Here is a 19482-nt window from a genome sequence, read left to right as displayed (position 1 = left end):
TAGATAGATAGATAGATAGATAGATGCATATTATTGTTCCCTATTAGAGTTTGTAAATTGAGGTAGTTCAATCATTTTTTTTTAAATTAAAATAAAAAAGCAACATTCTAACAAGCAGCACTTATTATTTTATTAGCTTCTTACAGGAGCACCAAAACAGCGCAGAAGAACTATCCCAGCTACGACAGCTTTTTCTGGTACACATAATAACAGACTAATTTACTCATTGTTTCAAGGCATAATGGAATACTGTTTATTAGAATAATGCAATATCATTTACATTGTAGAAGGCTCAAAAAAGGTTTAATTTTTATATTATATATGAAGTTTAAGTACTGTTTTATTTAATTAAATTATATTTAGCCCATAGTCTCTTTAAAACATGTTATTTAGATTTGAATGGAATATAAATTTTACAAATACTTTGTAAATTATGTTGTAATGATATGGCTGTTTGCTTTGTTTATTGTGAACGATCAAAACAAAGACAATTTTGTTATAAAATTGTGTATTCATAAATAATTTCAAATGTATTATTGTTCAGTCTTAACAGTATCAGACCATTACTTTATTTGTTTCTTTAGTCTTGTTGTTCTAGTTTGTGACTAATAATTTAAAAAAATAGAATAAACAAAAGCTAATTCTAAAAAAAAAAGTTACCAAACGTAGAACGCGTGCCCAAGCTGAAGTCCAAACTTCAAGACCCATAGTGCATTGCGTGGCTGTCGCTGGCGTGTGACGTCACACTCAGGAAGGTTCAGGAAGGTGTTTGCTGTGTCGCGTCAGTGGTGAAGAAGCATCGCAAAGCTGAAATTAGATAACAAACCAACGGGTGAGTTTTACTTCTAAGTATAATATTTTACAATACGTGAAGTGTAAATGTTTACGGGATTATTCTGCGTGCGAGTCGCTGGACTCATTTTTAGGCAAATGAAACATTCGTAGTACTGAACATCCTCTGCTTGTTCAGGAGTTTGTAAGTTAGTTGAGTAAAATCTTCCTCTTCTCTTGTTTACGAGCTGTGTTCACTCCGCTTCACGCGATGCTGCACTGTTCATGAGGAATGTTTCTACACAGAACCGGTCAGTGATGTGGGTCTCACGCCTGTCGTGTCTGCGGAGCGTCCCTGTGCTGGGGCTCCGCTCGGCCCTGAGTCCGGCTCCTGGGGGCCTGATGAAGTCCAGTCCAGCCCTGATCAGACCGCAGCAGGTACCTTCAGAAGAGCCACGCTGCACCTGCTGGATTGCTTTGCGTGTGAACTAGCAGTCGAGCGCCAGTACTGTGTGTTTTGTTTATGTTTTGTGTTGTATTTTATGTTGTTTTCAATCAGGGTTATTCCACCAGGACTAGACTGGGATTCCGCCGGAGCAAGACTTCCAAAGAGCAAGTTCAGGAAGCAGCGTTTGAACCTGCTACAGACACGGCAATTAAAAGTGATTTCTGTTAACATGTCCTTTTATAAAGAGTTTTCTCCACGTTTATTTATTTCTGTAAAATTCTTATGTTTTTGGCACTGTTTCGGTGATGCGATCACTCCGCTGTGACACGTGTCTGAGCGACAGTCATTAGGCTTGTTTGAGATGCTAAAATACTCCGGCTACAGCATTTACCAACAAAATAAAATCATGATAGGAAATGACTGCCAGACACTTTGTTCTTGTCAAAAATGTTGGTCCATCCATCCATTTTCCAAACCTCTTGTCCAGGAAACTCTGGACGGATCAGGACAAACACACACGTTCACACTCGCACCTGCTCTGTGTCTTTGGATTGTGGAGGGAAAATATTAGTCTTAACTTCTAACTTCGTTGAAAGTAATTAGTCCTAAATGTTTTAGACCCTGTTCTCAGCTGTATCTGGTGCTTGTGATCGGATCACCTGAGATGGATGTCAATGCCAGGTCTGAACGTTATGTAACAAATGCATTTTTGAGTCTCTAATGTTTCAAACTCAAAATAAGTAAAAGATATTGATATGTATGGCCTCTTTTAAAAGACATCCCAGGCGACTCCCCATGAGACCGATGACGTGTGTGATTCTGTCCTCTGCAGTCGACAGCATGGGCCGGATCGTCCTCGCTGGAGGCGCCGCTGTTGGACTCGGAGCTTTGTGTTATTACGGATTAGGCATGTCCAACGAGATGGGAGCCATCGAGAAAGCAGTGTAAGAATCACCTTCACATCAAACACTGTAAATGAAATAAAGGTTCTCATGATCTGATGATGCCAGCAGCACAGAAGAAATCAGATTCACCTGTGATCCGATTGTTAAGAATGAACTAGTCGTTGATTCAGCGGCTCTTGTCTGATTTGCAGACGGCATTCGACTTTTGTTTTGTAATCTCAGTGATAACCGGTTTAATCAGATCAGTCTGATCGACTACAAAGCAGTCAATTTCTATCTCTTCCGAAGTTTCTGTTGAGTTAACATCCCAGAGTTCAGGTCAAGGGACTAGAGGAAGGCCGACACGTTTCACTTCTCGCTTTACCGTTTGAGATTTATGATGTGGAGATGAAAAAGAACAGCTTCATGGTACGGTAATGTGAATCATGGGATCTGTTACGATCAGCTCAACTGTGAGCTGCATTGAAAGCGACTGACAGTCAACATATACACGCTTATATTGCAGGTATTCAGTCATCTGAAGTCATGTCAGGAACACTTTGTGCTTGATGCAGACTGAAGCTGTGTTTGCAGGATCTGGCCGCAGTATGTGAAGGACAGGATCCACTCCACATACATGTATTTCGCGGGCAGCGTGGGTCTGACGGCGCTCTCGGCCGTCGCGGTCAGCAGGACACCGGCGCTCATGGGACTCGTGATGAGGGGCTCCTGGCTGGTACGCTAGAGATCATACTGCTTTTTATTCATCGCCCTTTAAATACACTCTTCATAACAACAAATCTTAGTGGTAGAACATACTGTAAGGCAGCTACTAATTATATACTGTATTATAGCATCCTATGGCACAGTAATGATTCAGCTTGTAGTTTAATATTTACATTGATGTTTAATGCTGTTACAACCTTATGAACGATCCGCAGGCTATTGGCGCCACGTTCGCTGCTATGATCGGCGCCGGGATGCTGGTGAGGTCGATCTCGTACGAACACAGTCCGATGCCGAAACACCTGGCCTGGGCTCTACACGCAGGTAAAGTGCTTTCACTGCTTTAACTGACCTCCAGAGGGCACTGCAGTCTGCGTTTGTGCTCCTGCTGGGTATGTTTTCCTTTGGTTGAGCACTGCAGAAAATTTCAAAAGACAAATACATGCTCACATGAAAGTTATCACTCCTGTGTGGACAAACAAGCAGAACTCTTGTGTTCCCTGTGTGCAGGTGTGATGGGAGCCGTCATCGCTCCGTTAACTCTGCTGGGTGGCCCGCTGATGGTTCGAGCAGCCTGGTACACCGCAGGAATCATGGCCGGTCTGTCGACGGTGGCCATGTGTGCGCCGAGCGAGAAGTTCCTGAGCTTGGGCGGCCCGCTGGCCGTGGGCTTCGGCGTGGTGTTCGCCTCGTCTCTGGGTGAGATGCATTTACAGTCCGCCGCAGACTGTGTGGCTGTTTAACCTTACAGACTTCACAGGAGTTTCTTCTGTTCTCTCCTCTCTGCAGGCTCCATGTTTCTGCCCCCCACCTCTGCATTCGGGGCCGGCCTGTACTCGGTGGCGGTTTATGGAGGTCTGGTCCTGTTCAGCATGTTTCTGCTGTATGACACACAGAAAGTCATCAAGCGTGCCGAGACGCACCCTCTTTACGGCGTTCAGAAATATGACCCCATTAATGCGTAAGTGTTTTCTGTGGGCAAGCTAAGAGTCAGACTTGTGCATTTGTAATATGTGTTTCGTTTCATTCAATCGTTCTATCGTTTAAACGACACGCAGTATGACTTTACTGTAAGGCAGCTACTAATTATATACTGTATTATAGCATCCTATGGCACAGTAATGATTCAGCTTGTAGTTTAATATTTACATTGATGTTTAATGCTGTTACAACCTTATGAACGATCCGCAGGCTATTGGCGCCACGTTCGCTGCTATGATCGGCGCCGGGATGCTGGTGAGGTCGATCTCGTACGAACACAGTCCGATGCCGAAACACCTGGCCTGGGCTCTACACGCAGGTAAAGTGCTTTCACTGCTTTAACTGACCTCCAGAGGGCACTGCAGTCTGCGTTTGTGCTCCTGCTGGGTATGTTTTCCTTTGGTTGAGCACTGCAGAAAATTTCAAAAGACAAATACATGCTCACATGAAAGTTATCACTCCTGTGTGGACAAACAAGCAGAACTCTTGTGTTCCCTGTGTGCAGGTGTGATGGGAGCCGTCATCGCTCCGTTAACTCTGCTGGGTGGCCCGCTGATGGTTCGAGCAGCCTGGTACACCGCAGGAATAGTGGCCGGTCTGTCGACGGTGGCCATGTGTGCGCCGAGCGAGAAGTTCCTGAGCTTGGGCGGCCCGCTGGCCGTGGGCTTCGGCGTGGTGTTCGCCTCGTCTCTGGGTGAGATGCATTTACAGTCCGCCGCAGACTGTGTGGCTGTTTAACCTTACAGACTTCACAGGAGTTTCTTCTGTTCTCTCCTCTCTGCAGGCTCCATGTTTCTGCCCCCCACCTCTGCATTCGGGGCCGGCCTGTACTCGGTGGCGGTTTATGGAGGTCTGGTCCTGTTCAGCATGTTTCTGCTGTATGACACACAGAAAGTCATCAAGCGTGCCGAGACGCACCCTCTTTACGGCGTTCAGAAATATGACCCCATTAATGCGTAAGTGTTCTCTGTGAGCAAATGTTTGTATTACTTCACAAGACTTTATTTTAGATTTAAAGACACAATATGTAAGATTTTTAAATTAAAATATCCAAAAACCACTAGAACAGTGTTATATATTTTGCTGACTTGTGTACTTACATTATCCCAAATGTTTCGAAGAATGTTTAAATCCAGAGAAATAAGCAATTTTAACTAGTGACACGGAGCGTGTCTATAGTGTCATTGTGTCGACTGCTAATGACGTGATAACCCCTTGATTTCCGGTTTGTTTTGTAGAAAACATGGAAACACCAAAAACGCTTTAATATGTTGTGCGTTTTAATAAACCGGTGATGACCGCACAGAGTACCATTATAACAGAACTTTCAAATGTATCTAGCTTTCCAGCCGTGTGTCGCGCTCGTTCAGCGCCTCGTTTCGCTTCGACGGCTTTCAGCCTCACCCTGCTTCATTCTACTACGTTAATAAATCATTAGCTCATCCATGAACATGATTTCTGCCCGAGTCCCGTTGGATTGCATCGGCTGTGGAGATGAAAACTCCCATGATTCCACACTCAGTCACAGCGTCATCAAACTACACCTTTGTCTATTTGTTTGTTTTGAATACGCGCCCTCTAGCAGTGAAAATTACATACTGTGCCTTTAAGAGTCAGCTTTGTGCATTTGTAATGTGCGTTTTGTTTAATTAAATCGTTCTATCATTTAAACACACAATATGACTGCCGTCTGTTAACATCGCTGCTCCTGCTCTTCCAGATGTATGGGCATTTACATGGACACGCTCAACATCTTCATGCGACTGGTGATGATTCTAGCTAACGGCGGCGGAAACAGGAGGAAGTAGCCGTAAGGAGACAAGAACACATGACACTGGATTGGAGAAGAAAAATTAGCTAAATAAAGTGTCACTCATTTTGCATTTATTTGTTTAAAATCAGAACAAAAACTTTGGATTGCTTTCAGCTGAATTGCGTCTTAAACATGTCAAATTATAACAAACTAAAATTTTGTATATTTATTTTAGAAATGAGTTCTCAACAGACTGAGTTATTGCACAGAAAACGCTTGTGCCACTGTGATTCTCGTGTTCTTGCAGTTTGGGGCTCATGGTTCAATAAACTTTAGTTGTATCCAAATTATACTAGATCTTAATTGTACAGTTTATTGCTTTAGAACAGACATTAAGCACCATTTTTATGATATTTTAACAACATTACACAGGAATGTTTTTATCTTTGGCACTGTAAAAGCTGAAGAGACTGAACTTTAGAGCAGAAATGTGTTGAATCCTCTGCAAGACAGACTGAAATTCAGATGTGTTTTCAAAAATTCCTCTCGTTCTGTTATCTTGCCGTTTCATTGTTTTCTTTGAGCATTTAGTTGAACTCAGTGTCGTCTTTGATTAGAGTTTTCCTTTCACGTCCATGATGTTTGTGTTCTGCTGTTATGAGAGTATCTGGCCATCGACAGACATTCATGTTTTATTTGTGCTGTGACCAGCAGCAGATGACAGTGAGATTAGAGAATAATCCTCGTGTCTCCATCTGTATTCTGATGCTGATTAAATCCTGAGAGGAGGCTGTTGGCAGCAGATGGGAACATCAGCACTGCTGCAGGTGCGACTTACTTTAAAAACTCAAAAGGTTAGGAAATATTCTGTAGTGATTGCAGGTCTCTGACTGTCAGAGCACTTAAACCGCATTAATAAGAAGTGATTGTCAGTATCCCCAGGAGCAGATGACTGTCATCATGTGTGTGTTTGTGTGGTCATGTGATCATGTAGTCGCTCTGACGGCTGTAAAGCAGCAGAGGGAGCGTTAAACACCGTCCTCACACTCTCGGGAGAAACATACTGCATCCACTAAAGTCACAATCACCTTAAAGTCAGAGTGAATACGATTGGTTTTTCCCAGTAAAATAAACACTATGTAACAAATGTTACACTTAAACACATGAGGCAAGATGCAAACAAAGCAGCTGTATATGGATAAATTATGCACAAACCTTCATCAGATCCTGAAGTAACTCAATTTGAGAGGTTCTTCATTCTTCAACCCATAATTATGATCACTCTGAAAGTGAGTAAAATCATCATATTACATTTTAATACAGATAAACACATAAAACTCTAAATTCTGATTGGATAAACCATGAAGTCTGACGCATAATATAAATAATAAGACTAAGTTTTCATGTTGCTTGAGAACTGTGAACAGCCACAGCTAATTATAATACACGATGGAACAGTAATTTATTTATTCCTAATATTAATGTTATATTGAGAAGGATGTCTGTTTACTGTTTCTGCCGTTTAATAAAGCATTAATGTGCTTGAGACCATGAGTACAGCGATTTTACTCCAAAGCTTATCAGCACGCTTTACTGGCAATATCATCACAGTGATGTCTCAAGTGGCTTTGTGATTTAAATATGTTTTCAAATGTTATCTGTGTACATTAGTTGTTCTGCAGTAGAAGTAGGAACACAGACTGGCCCGTCTCGCACTGAAATGGATGGAAGATGTTTTCAGTGATGGCATATAAACTGATCAGCAGAAAAACACAATTCCTCAGTGAGCTGTTTACTGTCTGATTCGTCCTGAACTGCTTCTGTGAGTTGTTTGGTTGAGGAGCCTAAATCTGATCTGTTTATTTTAACATAGCCTTATATTTTTCAAACTGCATACCACTTTTTACGGCATCAAAAAGAAGCTCCATCATTCCAACACTTGTACTCAATGACTCGGAGAAGTCATCCATGCAGAAATCCAGACTATTCTACTGAACTCCAGTCAGAGGAAAGCCGTACAGGTCATCTCTTTTAATGTTGAATTACTCGTACATTTACTCAAATAAGAAGGAACTCAATTTCTGTTGTGTTTTCACTCCATAATGTGTGAAATGTGTGACGCAAAAACCAGATGTACATCGCATTCAGCCCTTAAAATAGATCAGTGACAGATGTGCTTTATCAGGAGCTGATGCAACTTTAGACTTTATAGGAAAAAGATGGATGTATTGAAGGTTCTGTCATTCCATTTCATTTAGTTCTGAAGTTACAGAACAAACTGTCTGAATCTACATCACCCTCGATTATATGTCCAGCTGAAAGCAGGAGTAATGCAGTCTGCTGCTGAAGGATAAACTTGCATCTTAAGCTTGAAAATAAAACATGGCACTGTGTTCAAAACTCCTAAATGAACACACTAACCTGACCCTTTCTCTCAAATTCAGCTGATTCCCTTCATTCCTGTCTGTGGTTGTATGTTTGTGTTCTGGCTCTGGTTTGAGTCATGAGCTGCAGAGGGTTGAGTCACAGGATTACTGAAGCTGCGCTCAGACGTGTTTAAAGACGTCTTCAGACGAGCAGCAGCTGCAGCGCTCTCCATATGATCCTTCAGTCTCTTTACACTTCTGTTGCAGGATGAAGAGTATGACTTTAGTTCTTCTCATCTCACTGTGCATGTCTCTGGGTGAGTGTTTTACTGCTCTGTAGTCTGTGTGTAATCAGCTTCAAACTGTGATTGTCTCAATAATCCTTTTAAGTATAATGGCGTGTGTTTGCAGGAGAGCAGAGCCGTGCTTCGGAAATGAGCTACTTTGTGCTTTAAAATACACTTTTAACTTAAATCATTAGAATTTGCAGTAAAACTATTGTTTTATTTTTGAAGCAGTTATTTACAAAAAAATTGTATTGTTATTTACTGAGACTGAATTTGAGTTGAATTGGTCCAGATGATTTCTATGTCATTGATTTCACTCAATGCTTTGTGTGACCGGAGTGTGTCAGACTAGCAATCACATCGCAGCCTACACTTTATTTTCCAGACCGTCTCAGTGTTTGTGTGTATGAACATCATCATGTTTAATACTCAAAATGTTTGATGTGTATTTCTCTGTCATTTTATGCTGCTAAGTATTTGTCTTTTTCAGGGCAATCTGACTTTGCACCGTATTTCTATGATAATGGAGCTGGAAGCAGCAACGGAAACCTGGGGTTATTCAGCATCTCTGAAGACACATCTGTTGGTTAGCATCCACTTCTATAATAACATGCTGTCAGATAAAAGAACATCGCACACTGTATATAAGCACAGACTGAATGTGTCATATTAAACTGATCACAGAACACACATATAATGATGCTGAATACATATGTGTTGTGTGCAGAAATGCATTTGATTTTTATGAAATCAAATATTAAGCTAATTGTAATGAACTATGAGTGACGGGGAATTGTTTGCGGTGACTTTAGGGTTTGATCCTCTCAGCAGTGACGAGCACAGTTTAATGCTGGGACGTGTTTACCTGTTTATGACCCTGCTTGTACTACATTTAACAAATATGACAATATTTGCTACTAAGATACTTTAAATAATGTCTTTAAGATAATAAACACACATAGTTCACCGGCGATCAGGTGTAATTTGTATTTCTTCCACAGGGACTCATGTTTACACACTGAGCGGCTCTGACCCCGAAGGCGAGCCGGTGACCTACGGCATGACCTTTGATAAGGGCTCCAAAGATTATTTCAGCGTCGAGCCCAAATCAGGGAACGTGACTCTCATCCAAACACTGGACAGAGAGGTGAGAGTAGATATTACAAGGGTTCAATCCTGACACAATATAAGGACATAATTCTGGAAAATACCAGTTGAAGTCAAATTTGTCTGTATTAATAATCACACTTGTTTCAATTGTTAAGGTTCAGGATGAGATTGTTGCATTTGTGACCATCACAGATGGGAGAAATAAGGTGAGAAAACACAATTGCATTAAACTCTGATTACAGGATTATTTCTTAAAGCTGAAGAGTGTGATTGTTTGTGGTGTGTTTAGAGTCACTGTGAGTCAGTCATTAGTGTGTTGTCTTCCTGAAGAGTGAAACGCTGTGTGTTCGACCTCATCACTGACAGCGATTTAAGAGTTTAACACGACCGTTTTCACGTTTTCACGACCCGTCAGACTCACAGACGACAATCCAACACTTTATAACAGTAAATCATCTTAATGTTATCTGATGTTTATTAAATAAAACTGACAAAAATATAGACCCCCACTTCAATGGTTTTTAAATATTGATTTGTTTTTAGGATGATTATTGTAGGATAAATACAGGTGCATCTCAATAAACTAGAATGTTATGGAAAAGTTCATTTATTTCAGTAATTCAACTCAAATTGTGAAACTCGTGTATTAAATAAATTCAATGCAAACAGACTGAAGTAGTTTAAGTCTTTGGTTCTTTTAATTGTGATGATTTTGGCTCACATTTAACAAAAACCCACCAATTCACTATCACACATAAAAAATTATACACTTTGCTTTTAAGAAATGGTAATACTAGCCTTTGACAGCTGATTTCATAAATGATAATTGTTCCTTAATTAATATTTAGTCCCATACTCTTCTGTTTGTGATGTGTATTGTGTTGAATGTGTTTTAATGTCCATTTATGGAGTATGTGCAGTTTGTCAGATCAGGTTTACTGTATCTCTTGCTTCTCCAGGTTGTAGAAAATGTTCGAGTGTTCATCACAGATGCTAACGATGAAAAGCCAGAGTTTCTGAATCTGCCGCTCGTAGTGGACGTCCCGGAGGTAAGAATGAGAAGCAGCTTGTAAATGAACAGATAAGTGTTTGTTGAAGTGCTGAAGCAGTTACGCTGTGTGTGGTGTGTGTTGAAGGACACAGCTTCAGGCAGCAGCATCTACAGAGTCCAGGCCGTCGACAGAGACCTCGGGTCCGGAGGAAGTGTGACCTACTCCCTGCAGGTCAGACAGAACCACTTCCTGTGGGGTCACGCTTCAATCATTTAGGAAACGCGTTTAAGATAATAATCACTGAGGATATTTGAATCTCTAATGCCAGCATTAAATCTGTAGAGTTTGTAGAGGAACTCTGCAGTCCTGCACACACATCGCTGGCCGTCGAACAGACCGTGACACCAAAGTACCATCAGAAAATGTGCTACTGCTGGATTAAATTTCAATTACATTTGGGCAGGTTGAGGGCTTAGCCTGGCTTACCTCGGCATTCGTTAGCCTCTGACAGCAGCCGCTCAGTTTCCCACAACAAAGACTGAGCCCTCGAGTGCAGCTTTCTCTGAGGAAAACATGACCAGTGAATGTCTAGAACAACATTTCTCATCATTTCTGATATAATTACTATACATGCCGTTTCAGAGCTCACACTGATTGTACTTGTACTAAAATCAATTGTCCAAACCACAGGACCATTTAAAATGGACTAGTGAAGGAAATGGTGACCAGTGATGCCATCTAAGATATGCACTTCCACATATATTTGATCTTAAAGTCTTGATGTCTTAAAGAAACAAGTATTTGTTAACTGTCTGTGTATTAGTACTCCGAGCAAAGTAACTGGTGAATATGGGACTCGTGTGATTACCAGATCAGCAGGTCTGACCAAATCATCTAGTTCACCCATCTGGTGTGTTCTGGGCTCTCGCTCACACCGACTGAGTCACGGAGCCACAATTTCAATAATCAGTACAATTCCATGGTTCTCGTTTGCAATTTTGGTAACATAGCAAAAACTATTGTAATTGTTTTATTTTAATATATTTTTTAATGATTTTAAGATCAAATAAAAATCAATAAAGTAAAGTAAAAGTAAGTAAGTAAAGTTTAACGTCAGTAAATAATGTTAAAATATGAATCTTTGACGCTCTTCACAGAGCACAAATAGGGAAACGTTGATAAAAAAGTATCAATTTAAGTATCAACACTAATCACCTACATCCCACACCATCTTAATTAAAACAGGCAAATTTACTACAAATACTATTCGCGTGTTGTCACATAAATGAGTTTTACACCATGAGTTCATGCACTAGCAATAAATAATCATCTCAATACCATAATTCTTAGTTCTAAAAAGTGCAGAAAGCGCATGTAAATTGCACTGAGAAACCACGCATACAGCATACTTCATCCAGCAAGCAGTCATGATCGTATTGTTTCAGATCTTAGCAGCTTCAGGGTGTGCATCTGCCATCTTTTGGAACAGATTGCTTCCCGAAGTGTTTGTCATCACGGCTTTGGGTTTGATCCTAGGTTTGAGAGATGCATTATTTGTTTCAGGAGACATTCCTTCATCAGTTATCATTTCGTTTGCAGTCGACGCCCAGCACTAAGTTCACCATCGACGGTCACAGTGGAGCTCTGCGCATCAGATCCGGAGAATCGCTGGACTACGAGGTCTCCAGGACTCATTTTGTCACTGTGGTTGCAAAGGTGAACAACAGACTCAACCGTGTGAAATCCCTCTGTCCTCTGAGATAGACCAGCTTGTTTGTGGTGATCTTTCGTAAAGGCATTTATCTTGTAACAGTGAAGTCCACATGAAGTCCATGAAGTGATTTCTCAGTAAGTACCAGATGCTCAGAGCTGTGTGTCTGTTTCAGGATGGCGGGGGTAAATATCATGGAAAATACCAGGTCATGACCTCCACAGCCATCATAACCATCAATGTCCTCGATACTCAGGATTCTCCTCCAGTGTTTGTTGCTACTCCGTATTTTGGATTTGTGTATGAAGTCTCTGTACCAGTAAGTGTGACATGATTTCATATCTAAAATCCTGAAAAAATAGAACTAAACACTCCAGCTCAAGTAATACCTTCATTGTGCTTGTGTTCAATTATTTTATCAAGAAATCTACAGAGATTTTCATTTAGAGGAGTCACATTAAAAAAAAAAAATTCTACTCATTGTAACTGGTTAGTGATAAATGAGTGCTAGACTCCAATGTATTTGACTGTATTGACTGGCTGAGGATGTCCAGTAACTGAGCTTTTATGGCGATGCTCTGTCTGTTTGTGTGTTTTGTGTGCAGGGCTCAGAGATATTCACTGTTTCTGCCAAAGACGGCGACCAGAACAACCCCAACACCATGCATTACTCCATTCTGAGCGGTCAGCTGCGTTATCACCTCACTGCTCATTTAACTTCTGAACTCCATTCATCATGTCATAAATACTTCCATCATTAATATCTCCTGTCTCCTCTTCTGTTCACTAAAGGCAGCGACGGCTTCTTCAGCATCAACAGCACCAGCGGCTGTATCAGCTTGACATCTTTCCCTGTACAGCTGAGGAACGAGTTATACGAGTTACAAGTCAAGGTTGTCTATATTTATGAGATGAATATCACTAAAGCTTGAGTAAGTGTTTCTAATTAGCATCACACATGGCCTAATAAAACTTATTTTATTGTAAATCAAGGCTGCAGAGGTTGGAGCCGACAGGTTTTCTGACTACAGTGTGACCACAGTCACTGTTCGTGTGGTGGACCTCAACAACCATCCGCCCACTTTCTACGACGAGAACGGCCCGCAGAACCGCTTCGAGCTGAGCATGTACGAGCATCCGCCGGAAGGAGAGATACTCCGCGGCCTGAAGATCACGGTCAACGACTCGGACCAGGTGCACATTAAACTGCTGTTTGGTTGAATACACCTGGGGTTAGCTACCAGAGCCAATAGTGAGATGAAATGAATGACATTAATCTACATTTTGCTATTAAGTTCAAAGCTATACTAAAAGTGAGAGAATTAAACTGCAAGTCAACAGAAGAACAAGGCAGCAGTGCTGTATTTCATGTGAATCGCACACCTCTAGTCCATTTCGTTCAGTTGTAATGAGTGATTGAGCGGCTCACAGACTGATGCTTTCGTCCACATTTCATCACAAACCACAAAGACGGTGATGCACAAACTGAGGGATTCACACACATTATGGCACAGTGATTAAGAATAAGGTTGTTGACATCTGCCATACAAATGATTTACTGTTTTCTATGCATTAAATAAACACTTTTATTAGAAATAGCACTTTGTTACATTTTGAGGAGCTTTTTCTGTGAATGTTTTAATATTTTTTCCCCATTAATGTTCCATATTCTCTGAATCTCCTGTTCTCATTCAGGGAGCAAATGCTAAGTTCAGGCTGCTGTTGGTGGGACCTTCTCGAGTTCTCCGTGTGGTTCCTCAGACGGTTCTCAATGAAGCCCAGGTCACCATCATCGTGGAAAACTCGTCCGCCATCGACTACGAAAAATACCAGTTCTTAACATTCAAGGTCTGATCCTGATCTTTTATTTTGATCACACTGACAGTAGGTTATCTTTTAGCTGAATGTTTTATCCTGAGCAGTGTGTGTGCTGTTTTTCAGCTGTTAGCGGTGGAGATCGACACTCCCGAGCGCTTCAGTGCCACTGCGGAGATCGTCATCAATCTTTTGGACACAAACGACAACATTCCCAAGTTCTCCTCTGAGTTTTACATCGCCAGGATCCCTGAGAATTCCCCAGGAGGCTCCAACCTCGTCTCAGTGACCGTGAGCAGCTTGACATTGTTTAACAGTAAAGAATGAGCTTTCTCTTGCAGCTCCGGGTCTAATGTTGGACGTCTGGAGCGTTTGTGTGTGTGTTCTGTGTCTGTGTTTGAGCACTGAGGTGTATCTGGTGTTTTTCCAGGCGACAGACCCGGATTCAGGGCTTTGGGGAGAAGTGAAATATTCCATCTACGGCTCTGGCGCTGATCTGTGAGTACAGACCTCAGTATTGAACATTGCTGGCTTTGAATCAGTGATTCTTCTCTTATGCAACGCCATATTCAGAGGTCCAATAACGGAGATAAAATTTTGTTCAGTCATCTGTTTAGATTAAGTTTTAAATAATAATGGACATCACTGCAAATAACAGCTTGATATTTTTGCAAGTAAAAGCTATCTTAATGGGCAATTCAGCTCAAACAGGAGGGGACCGAACTCAAAGTCTGTGATTTTAACTGGATGGTGTGTGACATTCTCACATTAGTTCTGTCAGTCATGTGCTTGAGTTTAGGGTTAGAGGTCAAGTTCAGGAAAAGTGGCACAGATGACCTCACGCTCGTCCGTATCTGGACGCTACGCTTGTTTTTATAAGGACTAAAGGACTAAAGGACAAGCACAAAACAGCTTACAGACAGACACCAGCGAGGGAGCTGGCTAATCTTGTAATGGGATTGGAGAAGTAAAAATAGCATCTCCACACCCGCGAGTGAGTCAGGGCCCAATTAACGAGCGATCTGACAGCTGGAGGTAGAACACATGCGGGTAATGCAAAACCTGTAAATTTATGCCTTGACTCTTCCCCAATGCAGGAGGCAAATTATAATGGTGTGAAAAATAGCGGCTTTCTGGCTGACTGTTAATTTTCACATGCAGAGAGTCACACTGACAAGAATAAAGCAGCCGATTAAAATCCAGACTTGATGACAATCTCTTATAATCAGGCACACAACCACGTGTTTATTTTGATCTTAAAACAGCCATTGAACAGAGTGACTGTAAACCATCATTAGCATCCAGTGCAGGATTTGTTCATCTCAACATTTGGACACGTCTCAGACTAGAAGCACGAGTTCAGCAGCATCTGTGATGTTAACTACATCATTGTTCTGAATAAAATCTTTTGGCTGTTTCAGGTTTCTCATTCACGCCACGTCCGGCATCATTTACACGCAGCCCTGGGCCTCTTTAGACGCTGAAGTGAAGTCAAAATATAATTTCTATGTAAAAGCTGAAGACACTGAGGGCAAATACAGCCTCGCAGAGGTTTTTGTCACGGTGCTGGATCAAAATGACCACCCACCTGAGTTCAACCAGAACTACCTGGAGAAGACCATGATCATCGGGGCGCCAGTGAAAATAGAGGTTTGTGTTCTCCAACAAAACTCTTATTTTGTGGACCGCCATCTGTCTTATGTCCCAGTAGATTAGACCAATAATCAAAAGCCAAATCTCGCATTGAGCCTGATGGCATGAACTCCATGATCCCACAACCAGCTTAAAGTTCTGCATCTGTGAGCAATCTGACTGAACAATATTCTCACTGATGGTGCGATTGTGAATATTATGATCTTTCTGGTTTGTTTTCAGGCAGTGGATGAGGACGCAGAGGAACCTAATAACCTGATTGAATATTCCATCATGAAAGCCGATCCAGACAACATCTTCGACATTAACACGTCCACAGGAGAGATTAAGCTCAAACCGTACATCAAGTCTATGGAGATTGTGCAGAACATCACCAAACAGAAAGACGGCCGGTGGTCTGTGGTGGTTCAAGCTCGTGATCGAGGCTCTCCATCCTTCAGCACAACGGCGGTCGTGAAGATCGACATCACGGAGGCGGTGAGACGTTTATACGTCAGGGTCACTGTGTGCGCTGCGGGATCAAAGCAGCTGTAATGAGCATTGTTTTGTTTGTGTAGAATACCATATTACTACCATGGTAAATGTAATAAAACAAATAAAATAAAAGTACTTTAATCTCAGGTATAAGAATATGGAGCTTATCAAAGTAACATAGTATTTCATAGTACATCCACAGTACCTTTTCATCCATGTACTCATGATTTAATAGTATATCTCACTTTAATATATATGAAGAACCATTAAGTTGTGGGGAAGTTGTGGCCTAATGGTTAGAGAGTCGGACTCGTACCCCAAAGGTTGCGAGTTCGAGTCTCAGGTCCGGCAGGAATTGTAGGTGGGGGGAGTGAATGTACAGCACTCTCTTCCACCTTCAATACCACGACTGAGGTGCCCTTGAGCAAGGTACCGAACCCCCAACTGCTCCCCGGGCGCCGCAGCATAAATGGCTGCCCACTGCTCCGGGTGTGTGTTCACGGTGTGTGTGTGTTCACTGCTGTGTGTGTGCACTTAGGATGGGTTAAATGCAGAGCACTAATTCCAAGTATGGGTCACCATACTTGGCCACATGTCACATCACTTTTCACTTTATCTATCTATCTATCTATCTATCTATCCATCCTATTTTAGCGCACATTTTTGTTCAGTTATCCCCATATTCAATAAGTATTCATAGACAGAAATAATTGGGGTGAGTATTTCCTCTAAACTGAATGAGAGAGCATGTGGAGTTGAGAATGCCAAATATATTTGAATGAAGGATTAGTCATGCATTAATAAGAGGGAAATATTGATTTTTGTTCTCAGTTTACCCTTTCCTCAGAGCATATGCAGATACAGACCCACACAGGCTGTGTAATGGGTAAGAATCTGTGCTGCTATCACATATGTCGTGAGCAGGATCCCAGACTGGGGCAACCCTCAGCTGTAGCTTTGCTTCTGTTATGTCTCTGTTGTCCCTGTGAGAAAGACGCCTCACCCCAGGTCTGCTCCAGCGGGACTGTCTCTGCAATTAGCTCACTGGGAGATGCTCTGAATAAAAAGCCACTGCCAAATAACAATTAATTTACAGACTCTGCCTCGTTTTAACTGATAATCATAGTGTCTTTAACATGTTTGTAAAATGTGAAAGGAGTGAAGTTATTTCCTTATGAAATTAACTCTTCATGAAACCAATACTCAGGAACTCACACAAAACAGACGCCATGCAATAAAACAATAAAACTTATCTGGAGAAGAAATCTTCAAAGAGAGCAAACAACACCTCTCTCCTCGCCCATTTACGACCCCCTTCTCCCCCTGTCCGCTCTGCCTCTCACTCTTTTCCCCCAAAAGGTTTCACCCAAAGTTCATTAAGAATATGCATATCCCACATATCATGTATCTTGTGAACCTGTTGTTTTTCCCCTTCATGTTTAGTGTCATTTTAAAGGTCTTTGTGCGATTGGTAAATTGGTTTCAATTTCACAGTAGTCATTTATATTATGAGAAAGATTCAAAACCTTTGTAGAATTATGTTCTGCTGAGGAGGGGGTGTGTCCCCCTTTAGGCCTGTGGGAATGTTTATCTATCTCCAGTCAGGTGCAACCCTGGAGCACGGGAACCTAAAAGACCAAAAGGTCTTTTATGTTTTTACAACTGATTTAAAGATTTCTTTGTTCACCTTCAATACCACGAATGAGGTGCTCTTGAGCAAGGCACCGAACCCCCAACTGCTCCCCGGGTGCCGCAGCATAAATGGCTGCCCACCGCTCCGGGTGTGTGTTCACTGCTGTGTGTGTGCACTTTGGATGGATTAAATGCAGAGCACTAATTCCAAGTATGGGTCACCATACTTGGCCACATGTCACGTCACTTTTCACTTTAAAGTTCATTATGATATAATATGATATAATTATTTACAACAATTTGTGTGTGTGTGTGTGTGTGTGTGTGTGTGTGTGTGTTTTTCAGAATGGGCTCAAAGGGCCCATGGCTGCTTTTCTAATGCAGAGCCGAGACAATCCAATGAAAGCTCTTGGCCTGGCCGTCAGCATCATTACTGTAATTGTTTTGGTGACAGTTATGATCTCCACCATCATGTACTTTCGCAACACAAAGTCCAACAGGATCACGCCAGCGCGCCGCATCATTCGCAGGAGGCCCAAAGAGCCGCGCCGCTGGATCTTCAGGCCGTGGTTTGGACGGAGCGACCTGAGCTTTGGAAAGTTCTTCACTGATGATGAGACGAGGGACAACACAAACCACAGCAGCCCCAGAGCCAAGCCGCCGGCCCCCAGCGCTCCGGTGCTCCCTCCTCCGCCTCCGAGCGAGCGGCTGCGGTCAGTGCCCACGGTGTCCGGCTCCCTGGCCTCCAGAAACACCAGCCGCAGCTCCAGCTGGAGGACCAGCAAAAGCACAGACGGCGCCCAGAGATCTGCCCAAAACAAAGACGGCAGTGGCATCAGCTCCGCTCTAGTGTCTGAGCTTAAAATGAGAATAGAACAGAAAATCAATGAGGCAAATCAAGGCTACTATTACTGACACACTGACCGGTGTGAGTAACGGATACGATGTGTGTTTGATGGACCGCTGGACGCTTGATGTTACGAACAGCTCGCTGAGAAGAATGTTTCTTTTTTTTGGTGAAAGTGTTTTTAAAGTGACCGTCTAGTTCACCTAAAGTGTTTTTCTGTTGTTCAACATGCCGTACAGTCAAAAATACCTTAAAAATGCTAAGTAACTTGCCAATACTGGTCTATGCACATACAGTATGTGTTTGTAAACAGAAGACAGCTAATTGGATGCTGTTTATTTCAGTAATGTACACCTCTTCAGTCTTGCTGTGCTTCTTAGACCAGTTTACGCATCAGTTCTAGATCTGCAAAAGTCATGCAAACTCCACTGTAATCTCATAATTAGCACCATACTGCCATCTTTAGGTTTCATTCAATTTAGTCTGAACAATCTAATCATTAATACGTGTCAAAATTTAGAAGAACTTAAAACAACCCTTTCTGTTTTCAGTAGATTATTTATGTGACTATTGCATGTACTTTATGTCCTACTCTATTTCTTTTTTAAGCAGTTTTTGCCTTGAGGATCTTTGGTAAAAATCTACAGACTTTATGGACATCGGACTCTCATATGTAGTTATTGCTGTCAAACCTTTTTTATTATTGTTTTGTATTGTTTTGTATTTAATTTTCTGAGAAGGAGAGCAGATGAACATCCATGTGCTATTTGCTGTAGGCATATCCAAATGTCAAATGTGTTTATCATGTCATCATATCAAGTCTGTGCTATAAATGAATTTAGAAATACAACAATTTTTAAAGTCTTATCTAAAAAAAATTAAAAGAGACTGGTGTCATTGTCCTAGTATTCAATTTTTATTGTTACATGAACTCATTGACATTTTTATTGAAGGCAACTTGAGGTAAAACAAGCAATTTATAACAGTAAAGCAAGAATATTTGCAGCAATACTGAAGTTCAAGAGTAAAATC

The 19482-nt window shown here is 41.7% G+C and overlaps 2 protein-coding genes across 6 annotated transcripts; both read left to right on the top strand.

Annotated features, from left to right (window-relative positions):
* Positions 1 to 716: 716 nt before the first annotated feature.
* Positions 717 to 5913, top strand: LOC107756967 (growth hormone-inducible transmembrane protein-like). 3 transcript variants are annotated; one of them, XM_016574307.1, is made up of 9 exons: positions 717 to 832; positions 1078 to 1209; positions 1331 to 1433; positions 2052 to 2163; positions 2698 to 2839; positions 3045 to 3153; positions 3340 to 3528; positions 3619 to 3790; positions 5531 to 5913. In XM_016574307.1, the coding sequence occupies exons 2-9, from the start codon at positions 1090 to 1092 to the stop codon at positions 5616 to 5618; spliced, it is 1035 nt and encodes a 344-aa protein (XP_016429793.1). In that variant the 5' UTR covers positions 717 to 832; positions 1078 to 1089; the 3' UTR covers positions 5619 to 5913. The 3 variants fall into 3 exon arrangements, with proteins under 3 accessions (XP_016429793.1, XP_016429795.1, XP_016429794.1); XM_016574309.1 differs by lacking the exons at positions 717 to 832; positions 1078 to 1209 and having other exon boundaries at positions 1372 to 1433; positions 1996 to 2163; XM_016574308.1 differs by lacking the exons at positions 717 to 832; positions 1078 to 1209; positions 1331 to 1433 and adding an exon at positions 1455 to 1900 and having other exon boundaries at positions 1996 to 2163.
* A 2185-nt stretch (positions 5914 to 8098) lies between these two features.
* LOC107756966 (cadherin-related family member 1-like) lies at positions 8099 to 19327 on the top strand. 3 transcript variants are annotated; one of them, XM_016574304.1, is made up of 17 exons: positions 8099 to 8246; positions 8707 to 8802; positions 9218 to 9363; positions 9482 to 9532; positions 10286 to 10375; positions 10463 to 10549; positions 11882 to 12034; positions 12205 to 12348; positions 12635 to 12713; positions 12822 to 12922; positions 13023 to 13223; positions 13725 to 13877; positions 13971 to 14135; positions 14275 to 14342; positions 15266 to 15494; positions 15720 to 15971; positions 17949 to 19327. In XM_016574304.1, the coding sequence occupies exons 1-17, from the start codon at positions 8198 to 8200 to the stop codon at positions 18516 to 18518; spliced, it is 2634 nt and encodes an 877-aa protein (XP_016429790.1). In that variant the 5' UTR covers positions 8099 to 8197; the 3' UTR covers positions 18519 to 19327. The 3 variants fall into 3 exon arrangements, with proteins under 3 accessions (XP_016429790.1, XP_016429791.1, XP_016429789.1); XM_016574305.1 differs by having other exon boundaries at positions 11918 to 12034; positions 15720 to 15974; positions 17949 to 19325; XM_016574303.1 differs by having other exon boundaries at positions 15720 to 15974; positions 17949 to 19325.
* The last annotated feature ends 155 nt before the right edge of the window (positions 19328 to 19482 follow it).

Source organism: Sinocyclocheilus rhinocerous, unplaced genomic scaffold (genome assembly GCF_001515625.1).
Source record: "Sinocyclocheilus rhinocerous isolate Xijiao unplaced genomic scaffold, SAMN03320098_v1.1 scaffold3187, whole genome shotgun sequence".
NCBI classification, from domain to species: domain Eukaryota; kingdom Metazoa; phylum Chordata; class Actinopteri; order Cypriniformes; family Cyprinidae; genus Sinocyclocheilus; species Sinocyclocheilus rhinocerous.
Note: the sequence above shows the minus strand (reverse complement) of the source record. Positions and strands in the feature narration are given on the sequence as shown.